The following is a 12,068-nucleotide window of genomic DNA, read 5'->3' as shown; positions in this document are numbered from 1 at the left end:
TGGGACTGTCGTCACTTTACCCTCTTGGGCTGCGCAGGTGTGTGTACTGCTGAGTCTATTTTATGCATTGTGAGGTGCATGTGACAGAATGGTGGGTTGGGGGTGGAGTGTGGACCCAGCACACTTCATACAGGGGCTGTCAATATACTCACCTGTTGCATCCTAAACTAAGTGATGAGCCCTCAAAAGCAAAAGCAGCATCTTTCCTTGTCTTTCATTTTTCCTTAACACTTAGTAGAGTTTAGCATAAACAGGAGATGCTTAATAAAACCAGCTTTGGAGCTCAAACAAGAGATTTGGTTTGGTTTCCTGTGGCTGGTGGAGAACATCAGAGGCCAGTACTCTTATTTTATTTGTAAGTTTTTGTTTAAATTTCAGTTACTTAACATACAGTGTAATGTTAGTTTCAGGTGTACAATATCGTGATTCACCGTTTTTATACAATACCCAGTGCTCATCACAACAAATGTACTACTTAATCGAGGCCAGTACTTTTATAAATGTTAAAAACAAATTTTTTAATGTTTATGTTTGAGAGAGAGACAGAGGGAGAGAGAGAGCGCGCACCAGAGTGTGAGCAGGGGAGAGGCAGAGGGAGACATAGAATCAGGAGCAGGCTCTAGGCTCTGAGTTGTTAGCACAGAGCCCGATGGCGGGGCCTGAACCCGTGAACCATGAGATCATGACCCGAACCAAAGTTGGACACTCAACTGACTGAGCCATGCAGGCACCCCAGTACTTTTATAAATGAAAAAAATTTTTTTTAATGTTTATTTTTGAGAGAGAGAGACACAGACAGACAGAGTGTGAGTGGGGGAGAGGCAGAGGGAGACACAGAACTGGAAACAGGCTCCAGGCTCTAAGTTGTCAGCACAGAGTCCGATGTTGGCCTGAACCCACAAACTGTGAGATCACCTGAGCCAAAGTCAGACACTCAACCATCTGAGCCATCCAGACACCCCAGTACTTTCATAAATTTTTAAAAAGTGTTTGTTTTGAAAGAGAGAGAGAGAGAGAGAGAGAGAGAGAGAGACTCTAAGTGGGGGAAGGGCAGAGAGAGAGGGACAGACTCTCAAGCAGGCTCTGCACTGTCAGCGCAGAGCCCAACATGGGGCTCAAACCCACCAACCATGAGATCATGACCTGAGCTGAAATCAAGAGTCAGATGCTTAACTGACTGAACCACCCAAGTACCCCAAGGCCAGTACTTTCAGATTGCTTACCTTGTCCCGGTGTCCTTGTTGTGGTTAAGTGGATCCAAGAAATTGTTATTCTTAACTCTTTTGGTATTTTAGCATCAACCGGTTAAACAGATCTGTTAAAACCAGCTACACAGGGACAGTTTTTTTTGGGTATTCTATCAATATTGTACATTGGAGCTGAATTTCAGACTGTCCAAAAAGAAAAAAGTAACTCAGTTGATATTTAAGGCAAATGAACCAAATATCTACCTAAATAGGTAGTCAAATACCACAAAAAGTGCATGTTGGAGAGTAGATTAACGTACATGTGAACCCATGGCACAGCCCCTAACACCAAGCCTTAGAGATACAATGTAATCCTAAATTATTTACGAATATTTTGTATTTACAGAGGTAAAGAGTTGTGACGTTTATCGGGGTGCATTTACTTAATGGGAGAAAATTCTTTCAGAATAACAATTCCAAAATAAATAGAGCAAGATTTCCTATTAAAACAAATCTTCCCTTTTCTGATATGTGATAGAGGATAAAGATTTAAAAAGAAAACTGCTTACCAAGTGCGTGGACCCGTGTGTTCTGAAAAAGATGCCTAGATGCTGCTGTTCTTAGCAAACTGAACCTTAGTCCTGCCTGGAGAAATAATTACTGGGAGTGGGATAGATGATGCCTGTATGGACCCAGTGCTGTCAGGATGACTGATATGAACGTTTGACAAAGAACTTGCCAGCACAGATGGCTGTAGGCAGTAGCTTTTTCATATGATAACCCGGCAGATTGTCCATGAGTTGTAACTTGTAAAATGACACTGCCCTGCATCTCTGTGAGGACACTTAAAGTCTCGTCTCTTGATTTTTACTTGCTGTGTGGTTGTAGTTTCTTTGGGCTTGAGTTTTCTTAGCTGTATCAGGGAAGATTGGAATAAATGATAGCACGGATCTCTCTCAGCTTTCAGTGCTGATTGTTTTGGTTAGTGGTTGTACTGGTGATTTTTAAAAAACACAGTGATGCAGTGATTTTAAACACAACAGGTTCAAATGTTGCCTTTAATTCTTTAGTTTTCTATAAACCCAAAATGGGAGAAAAATAAATTGTAGATCAAGTGCCATACATTTTAGAAAAGAGCTAATCTCTATTTTTTAAACACAGAATATCAACAAATCAGATACACATTTTTACTTAATGACATATTTTTAAGCTCCTTAAGTATTGATAAGTATTTATGTACTGTTTACATTAAATACGTTTTAAATATTGATCCAGAATGTGTATTTGAGATTACCTACCTACTACAATGAATAGAAGCCTTTTGTGTTAACTTAGTAATTAGAATATTATAATTAATCTGTTTTTGCTAGTTTCTACCAATACAAGTAATGACAAAGACATATTCATTCATTAGAGTTCTATTACAATCCTGAAGCTGAAGAACTGGATTAATAAGTAAAAGGAAGGAACTTGCTATGTTGCTTTACATCTCTTAGGAAACACCATTATATGTGTATGTTTGGTCTACTTGGCAGAACCATTAAAATGTATATGGAAGTGATACAGAAACACACACTGACCTGTCCATCATCCTTAAAGAGTCCCTTGCTTTGGTCAGTGAATCTCCTGTAGTCGTTGCTGCACGTAAATATAATTTAGTAAAGGATGTTTGATTCCCTTAAAAGTCACCTTTTTTCTTTTTCCAACTTAATCACAGATAACTTCATTGTGCTCTGGTAGCCACTGCGTTCAATTAAAAATGCCAACCGTCTCTCTCATCAGCTATGATATACTTGACAAGTGACGCCAATAAAGAAATGCAAAACAGGTTAAAATAAATTCAGAAAGAGGAGGGGAAAGAATTTCTGAAAGAGACCAGGAAGACCACAGACATTTGGGTCAGGTTGGCTGCATGGCTGTTATTTAAAGAGACACCAATGTCTGTGAGACCTCCATAAAGTGTGTTAGCAGACATGCTCAGGCTGGGGCTATGGTGAAGGGACACATTTTGCAAGTGTATTTTAGAGGTTGAAAGTGTCCTTACAATCACGCGAGTCTGAATTTGTTTCCTTAGCTTTGTTTTTGCATTCAGAAGTGAATTGTTAGGCCAACTTCCATGCTGCATTTTTATTTCTAAGTGTGCATAAAGCAGGAAAGCCCTTGAGTAAAGCATTCTTCTTAAGACTTCCATCAGCAAACTATTTTATCCATTCAGGTATACGGAGGCAAGTTGATGTATTGAAGTGCTTTTCACCAATTTATTTGGCTCATTAGTAGGCTTATGTGAAAAAAAAAATCGTCCTCTGTTTGATAGTTTTTGAATAGAAAGTGACTTAAAAGGGCTGCTCAGCTGGATGGCTTCAGACAGACCTGCCGGTTCAGTGTTCAACTCATAGCCTGCACCTGTGGGACTTCTGAAAGCAGTTAACGTTAATCATAACTTCCTTTAAATTTTTTAATTAGTTCAGGAAGAAGGAAGGCCTCGGGCTGATGTTTTATAGATCATTTCTGTCATTGACTCTATGGGAGAGTAGTTGACAATTTTTGAAATTCGCTTTTATGTTGGTCTTGGAGTTGCAGAGAAAGCTGTATTTAGGGGCACTGACTAAAGCTCACATTGACGCTCTTGGCGTTGTTAGCTTGTCCGCTAGCACTGTGTTTACCTTGCCGCTTCGTTACTACGTGCAGCCTCTGCTGAATCTCTAGACAGGGGAACTGAGGCTTAGCAATGTAGGATCTCTAGAATGAGTTTTAACATTGAAACCTCTTCACCGTGCGACATGCCAACACATTTCCATGTAAGCTTCAGCTTCCATACCGGGCTTTGGGTGAGGGATCAGGCTGTCGAGGCATTTGTATACTGTTAAGGTCTTGGGTACAGTTAAAGTCTAACATCACAAGCTGATATCAAAGCTGGTAATGTATGACCTTGCCTAGCCTTAAACTCCTCTAACAGGGAGTCCTGAGAGCAGTAATGGGAAGGTGCAGTTAAACTGGGGGCAGATGACTGGCAGTCTAGGTATAAGCTAAGGCTTCACCCCTTCGCTTGTTTGCAAATGCAGACTGCATGCATGCTGTTTGAGATCACCTCTGCGAATCTAGCTTGGCTTCCTGATTGGGAGCCTGGGGTTGTCGGCGGATCTCCTGTGCAATCTGATGTGCTATATGCTGTGAGTGAAGTTGAGTTTCATTGTCCATGGTATCTGGCTTGATGCGATGGTGACCAGTACACAGAATCGTGTAGGCTTTGCAGTCCCCGGAAATAGCTTTGTGGTGATGGATTTGTGGTGGTGGTTTCAGCCTGTAATCCTCACTTAGGTGCAGATAAAGATAGAGAACAGTTTCCATTTTTTAAGTGGCTGTGTCTGTGCTAAGAAGGTAACCTGTAGTTTCATGGAAGTTTCCCTTTTTATTTGTAGATATAATACTTTGCCAAGCAGAAGAACCCTGAAAAATTCAAGATTAGTGAGTAAGAAAGACGACGTGCATGTCTGTATCATGTGTTTACGTGCCATCATGAATTACCAGGTATGTTTGTGTTCTGATTCTTCAAAAAATCTGAAAAATCTGTCAGATTCAGATCTTGTCCTCTTTGGTTTCTTTGTATTTCTCTTTGAAATAAATGTCAGGATTTAATGCAATTCAACTGAAAAAAGGGTCTGGTTGATTTTAATGCTCAAGATTTAACTCACTGCCTTTATATTTTAGTTAGCATTTATCCTTTATGATGTACTTGGAGGGAAGATGTTTTCCTCCTATGGTCATAAACTTGTTTAGATGAGTTGGTGAATGTTTGTGACCACATATGACAGAATAAGCCACTGATTGTGGGCAATAATGGACCAACTTTAGAATGTTAGGAGTGAGGGATGCCTGGGTGGCTCAGTCAGTTGAGCATCCAACTCTTGATTTCGGCTCAGGTCATGATCTCATGGTTTGTGGGTTTGAGCCCCACATAAGGCTCTGCGCTGACAGTGCGGAGCCTGCTTGGGGTTCTCTCTCCCTCTCCCTCTTCCCTTCCTCTGCTTGTGTGTGCATGTACTCTCTCTCTGTCTCTTTCTCTCCAAATAAATAAATAAACATAAAAAATTAAAAAAAAAACATTAGGAGTGAATAGACTCTTAACATTGGTCAGTGGTTCTCAAAGGGTTATATGGTAAAAAGGTGAGAAGTTGCAGTTACTGTCTGTTGGGCTTAGTGGTTCTTAATCTTTAGAAGAAGTGCCTGGAGGATTCTTGTTGAAAGGGCAGATCCTTCTCCAGGTGATGGTGATGCAAGTTATCCCCAACATAACAGGGAGAGAGACAGCTTAACGTGTGAATTGGATTAACTTTAACAACAAAGTGGAAGTTGGCGCCCGATAGGGTTTAAGTTAGGTAAGTGGTACCAGGAGTAAGAATCAGAGAAACGTAATTCAAATATAAAAATAGGATTTGATATCCATGGGTAGGGATGCTAAAGGTGGGTCCAAGCAGAAGTGGAAGGTAAACATGTAGGTAGAAGGTATTAGAATTCAAGCCCAACATAAGGGTGCTGAATTGAAGAGGGAGAACGTGCATTTTATTTTTTCTGTCAGTCAATATTTTTTGAGCATTGCCAGAGAGACCCTCTTCTGGGCAGAGGGAATAAATGCCCCAGGGAACTTACTTTCTAATGAAAGGGGTGACAGGTGATAAATAAATTGGTAAAACATGCAGTGTTGGAAATAACAGTAATGATGATGAGATGAAACGAAAGCTCACACTTAGAGTGTTTCCTAAGAGGACCAATGCTTTTAAGCCTGGTACTTAATTTAAAGCTTATAACAGTCCTATGACATTAGTAATACTACTATCTCCATTTTACTGATAAGGAAACTGAGACACAGAGAAATGAAGTTTTACTTAATTAGCCAGCAAGTGGTAGAATCAGATTTAAATCCAGGGACACGGGCTCCAGAGCAATGTTACTAATACTGTGAAAAAACTAGTCAGGAAATAAGAATGGGAAGTGATGAAAGTGTGTGTTCAGTTTTAATGAGGCCAACTGGGAAAGTGTCCTGGAGAAGTAGCAATTTTTCACAGTAGCAGTTTGAAGAAGGAAACAAGGTGAGAGATTTTAGGGAAAGAAGATTCTAGGTAGCAGAAAGGATGACTGCAAAGGCCATGGGGCAGGAATAAGCCTGATGTGCTCCAAGCCCAAGAAGGAGGCCAGGTTGGCTGCATCAGAATAAGTAAGAAGGAGAAGAGAGGTAGATGAAATCTGAAGTTAACATGGGGTCCTGACTGTGGAGGGCTTTATAAGCCAGTGAAAGGATACAGTCTTTACTGTGAGTGGAAAGCTATTGAACAGTTCTGAGGGAAAATGTGACATGATCTGATACTTGATTTTAGCATGACATTCTAGCTTCTGTGTTTAGGATTGGCCTTGGGGGCCAAAGACGAAAGGAGGTAGACCATTTAGAAGGTTGCTGCATTAGTTTTAGGTGAGTGTTGATGGTGGTATGGGCCAGGATTATAGGAGCAAAGATGATGACAGGTGGCCGGATTCTGGTTTTCTTTTCATGGTAAAGACAACTTGGATATGTGGTAAGGAGTGGGGGGGGGGGGGGGGGGGTGGTGTTTTTTTTGGGCCGCGGGGGGGGGGGGGGGGGGGGGGGGGGGGGGGGGGGGGGGGGGGGGGGCCTTGAAGTGTTTGTCTTGAGCCCTTACTAAGATGGGGGAGGCTACAGGATTTGGGAGACTAGATTAAGAACGAAGTTTCAGGGATGTTACCTTTAAGATGTCTGTAGTCGGGGCACTTGGATGGCTCAGTCGGTTAAGTGTCCAACTTTGGCTCAGGTCATGATCTTGTGGTTCTTGAGTTTAAGCCTCTTGTCGGGCTCTGTGCTGACAGCTCAGAGCCTGGATCCCACTTCAGATTCTGTGTCTCCCCCTCTCTCTGTTCCTCCCCAACTCATGCTCTGTCTCGCTATCTCTCAAGAGTAAATAAAGAATAATAATAATAAAAATGTCTGTAGTCGTCCACATAGAGATCTTAAATAAGTGGTTGGATATGTCAGTCTGGAATTCAAGGCAGAAGTCTGAGCTGGAGTTAAAAATTTGGGATTTAATTGATGGTGTTTAAAGCCAGGGGAGTGCATGAGATCAACAGGGGTAGACAGAGAAGCAAAGAGATCCAAAATATGAACCCTGAGGCATTCTGTTTAAATGTCAGAGACATGAGGAAAACCTAGAGAGACTGAGGAGTAGACAGGGAGGTAGGAGCCAAGTAGAGGAAGTGTTTGAAGGAGAAAAGAGTGCTCAGCTGTGACCAGTGCTGCTGCTGTGTCAAGATGAGCCCTGAGAATTGGCCATGGGCTTGGCAAAGTGTGGGTCATTGGCATTTCTGGGATGAACAGTTTCATTGGAGAGGTGGGGATGATATGCCTGATTAAAATGATTGCAGGGTGCCTGGGTGCCTCAGTCGGTAAGTGTCCGACTTAGGTTCAGGTCATGGTCTTGCGATTCGTGGGTTCCAACCCCACATCGAGCTCCATGCTGACAGTGCGGAGCCTGCTTGGGATTCTCTCTCCCTCCCTCTCTCTCTGCCCCTCCCACTCACTCTCTCTCTCTCTCAAAATAAATACATAAAAACTTAAAGTGATTGCAAGAGACGTCAGTAGGAGGAGACTGAGTGCTTGGAGTTATGCGGTCCATGTTAGCAGAGAAACAAGGCAGCAGGTAGACACAGGTTGTAGGGTCAAGAGGGATTTTGCTGTTGTTGTTACTGTTTAAGTTGAGTTTTTATGCTAAGGAATCAGGGAGAAATAATGATGAGGGCTGGGAGAATTGCTGGAGCCTAGACTCTTCTTGGGAAGGGTATCAAAGACTTAGCTGGAGGGAGTGGCCTTGGATTGGAGCCCAGGAGGGTTCCTCTTCAGGAAAAGGTGAGGAGGCAAGTGGTGGATCTGTGGGTGGATGGATATTGGGTTGGGAGCTTTTAGAAGATTTTTTTTTTTTTTTTTTTCTGATGCCTTATATTTTCTCTGGGTAATGAGAAATAAAGTCACGAACTGAGAGTGAGCTTGGAGGAGAAGGAATGATTCCTCAAATCAGCAGAACCAAGAGTGATTCTGGAGCCTGTTGTTGAACTTGTTACTTCCTTTAATTAACATGCCTCAGGATAAGACAAGTCTTCCTAGGCTTTGGTCCTGATAGCCATTGCCCAGAGAAGGGATGTGAAGCAGTGGTTGTCAATCCTGACTGCATAGAGAAGTCAGCTTAAAAAATGTTCAGATCCTTGAGATTCAAAGTATATTGCATTGGTGGTTCAGTGGTAAAATTCTCGCCTGCCAAAGTATATTGACCTGAGGTGTATCCTGGAAAATCAGTGTTATGTTTTTTTGCTTTGTTTTGTTTTGTTTTGTTTTTTACTCTTCCTCTTCCACATGATCTTGATGAGCAGCCAGATTGAGAATCACTGGACTGGAGCCTTTTCAGCATTTTAATAAAGGGAAACACATAGTTCAGTCATAAAGAATGAGAATATGGTCTCTTGATAATAGCATGATTCCTGAAATTTTTCATAGAGAAATACATTCAGGCACTGTTGTGCCAGAAACATAAATGCATTTGTGATGCTATAAATTACCTTAGGTAGAATTTTCAAGTTCTCCTTATTTTTTTCAAATCACTATGGACAGTCCCCCCCCTAAGCTGACTCTCTCTAATGCTCTATTTCACATTAATTTCAGTATGGCTTCAACATGGTCATGTCTCATCCACATGCTGTCAATGAGATCGCACTGAGCTTGAACAACAAGAATCCAAGGTAAGCTTACTTTGTAATTGCTCAAGTATAAATCTACCTAACGGAAGCAGAGGGCTGGTCAACATCTAGCCAGGTTAGAGTTTGGAAACTTTCAAATGTACCTCTTTGGATTAAGATTGCCAGTACACTCCTTGGCTGTGTAGACTTCTCTTCTCAGCGAAGTTACAGTTGTACATGTGGTGGAGTTGAGCACCTGGAGACATTACCCCTTCACTGTTCTCTTCAAGCTTTCACTTCTCTCTAGGCCTGGTTTTTAGCATCCTTGCAAATTTTGCCAGATCTGGTAGAGAGCATGAGTTTGCCTGGTTGTTAGAACTAGGGCCAGGAGAGCCTCCATACAGACTTAGCTACACCACTTACTGCTGAAAGCTAACTGCAACCACTCTTCCTTGTCTACACTTTACTTGGCAGCCTTTACATGTGTAGTTTTTATTACCAGACAAAAAAAGAAACACAAAACAAAAATAACTGTGCACGTGGATTGCTTCTTCTACTCCCTTGCCTCTAAAAGCCAGTGCCATATTATTCACATCCCATATTATCCCTAGAAGCCTGTTTTCATCAGTTTATTTTAGTTACTATAATGTGTTTTCCATTTTGGTGAGGGATTCCGCATTTCACAAGTCTTACTCCCTTCACCAGATACCTCTGCATGGACCATATATCGAAACACTGGTTAATGCCACCAAAAATTCTGATTTCAAATGAGATCCTTTCTGACATGGAATGAATTGCAAACTGTAAAGTCCTATTTAAATGTTGAATATTATTTCAAACTTCCCCTAATTAATAGTTTTTGCAAATTTACAATTGCTTCCTAAGTTTATTAGGAAATCTGGGTTTTCTTGCTTCTTTGTCCCTGCCAACTATTACAGGGAAGCTGTTATTCATTTTTCTTAAAGTAATTGACATTGTGGATATCAGGCCGGTCTTTATTTAGTGGTTGGCAATAGCTTTTTTCCAGGAAAAAAAAAAAAAAATACAGAAGTGATCTTATGAAAAAAACAGTGCTCTTCTTGATGTTGTATTTGACAACTTAGACTGTATTGCCAAGGGTTTCTTTCTAAAAATACTTCAGATGGCATTTTAGTTTTTTTCTTTAGTCAGAGAAAATATTCTTGTATTAGTACCGCTGTAATCCAGCTCCTTTCAGATCTCCTACATATAAAGAAGTGGTGACAAAAACTTGCATTGTCACAGGGGATCTTTATGGCGCCATCTGTCAATTAGCAGATTTGAAATATAGGACATTAATTTCAGTAGATTTTGAATTTGAGGGGCAAATGTTACTTCTCTGACTCTAAAACCAGAGAAGGTATTTAACCAGTGGGTTGTTTTTCTGAATATTCTCAAGTTCCCAATGGTCTTTAGCTTATCAATAAAACTTTTTCAAACATATCATACTGAGTCACCCACTGATAGAAGTGAAAGACTAATCTTCCCAGAATTAATTTTCATTATTGAGTCATTTTAATTCGAATGTTGGGAGTGGGAAACATTCCTTCCAACTTTGGTACCTCAGATAAATCACATACATAGAAGTTAGTAAAAGTTTAAAAATGTACTTTAATATAAATATACCTTAGTAAAAGTTTAAGAAACATACATGAACAAATTATTTTATTATCATAGCCATTTTGGAAGGAAAGGAGAGTTGATTCATCATGTTACTTCACTGATTTTTTTTATTTTTTATTTTTTATTTTTTTGCTTGTTTCTTCTTGTTTCGACAGAACAAAAGCCCTTGTCTTAGAACTGTTGGCAGCTGTTTGTCTTGTCAGAGGCGGGCATGAAATCATTTTATCAGCATTTGACAACTTTAAGGAGGTAGGATACTTGGGAGTTCGCTCACACAAACATATTTGGACATCTTTAAATAGAATGATTTACATTTTCTGTGTGTATGTTTTATTATGAGATATGTTGTGAAATGATCACCACAATAAGTGGTGATTACCATGGTTTACCTTTTTATTTATTTTGGGGCCTACAGGGTAGACTAGTTAATTTTCTAAGACGTCACTGAGGGAGAAGTAGTGAACTTAGTCTAAATATCTTAAATGGATACATTAAACTTTCTTTGATGTCTCATTTCCAAGAAAAGTTAAAAACTATTTGCAGGATCTATTTCCATTTGGAGAACATGGAATTGCCAGTTTGCAAACAGTTTGCAAACATGTTTTGTTAAACGTCTGTGGTTTTCATTATGGTTGATACTTGAGCACCCACCGTGTACATTTTATGAACTCTTCAATCGTAGCTATTTTCCCCAAATCACATACATTATCATTGCCGTGCTGAATGCCACCAGAAACCTCTCAAATAAATACACACACTGATTTTAGCAGTTTGTAATCTTAACCAGGTGATCCTTTGCTAGGCAAACGGTAAACCCTGGGACTTGCATGGTTGAAAATGGAAACTAAAAGGACTACAGAAGAAACAGTTGCACACAGATAATATGATACCAAGGATTGTGGCCCACGGTATCAAGACATCATGACTGAAATAATCACTGGGTGGTAGAGTGCAGGGTTACATGGCCCCAAAGAGTGCCTGTTGGCTCCCCTTGTATGTGCCTAACATCTGAGGCTACTTTGAGGTGGGATATTACAAAAATAAGTAAAGGCACTTGGAGCTCAGGCTTCAGTAAGACTGTCAGCCAAATTGTGGCTTATCCTGGCAGTCCCATTTGATTCCAGATGCTCCTGGATTAGAATCAGATTTAAGAGGGACTTACAGACTCTTGCTCGTCTTTTCCTGGGAGCCTCTGGAATAAAACCCTGCTAGTATTTATTGAAGACCTACTCTATGGCAGGTGCTATGCCTAGGTGCACACATGTAATCACGTGGTTCTGTGAGAATATATGAGACAAGTATTAATGTCTACATGTTCTAGAAGACAAAACTGAAATTCCAAATACATTTTGTTTGTCCATGGTCACATAGCTAGATGAGTGGCAGAGCCAGGACCATGATTTGGTGCTCCTGATTCTGAACTTCCATTTTATTTTATTTTATTTTATTTTATTTTATTTTATTTTATTTTATTTTATTTTATTTTATTTTATTATTTTATTTTATTTTATT

At 40.3% G+C, this 12,068-nt stretch overlaps 1 protein-coding gene across 3 annotated transcripts in view; it reads left to right on the top strand.

The window, feature by feature from the left end:
- FMNL2 (formin like 2) overlaps nt 1–12,068 on the top strand; it is a 316,007-nt gene that overhangs the window by 243,284 nt on the left and 60,655 nt on the right. For all 3 annotated transcript variants that reach the window (XM_049615644.1, XM_049615645.1, XM_049615646.1), the window contains exons 7-9: nt 4,607–4,715; nt 8,902–8,978; nt 10,712–10,805. In XM_049615644.1, coding sequence (XP_049471601.1) covers nt 4,607–4,715; nt 8,902–8,978; nt 10,712–10,805 — 280 coding nt within the window. The remainder of the gene's footprint in view (nt 1–4,606; nt 4,716–8,901; nt 8,979–10,711; nt 10,806–12,068) is intronic.

The sequence above is a fragment of the Panthera uncia genome (genome assembly GCF_023721935.1).
Source record: "Panthera uncia isolate 11264 chromosome C1 unlocalized genomic scaffold, Puncia_PCG_1.0 HiC_scaffold_3, whole genome shotgun sequence".
Classification (NCBI taxonomy): domain Eukaryota; kingdom Metazoa; phylum Chordata; class Mammalia; order Carnivora; family Felidae; genus Panthera; species Panthera uncia.
Note: the sequence above shows the minus strand (reverse complement) of the source record. Positions and strands in the feature narration are given on the sequence as shown.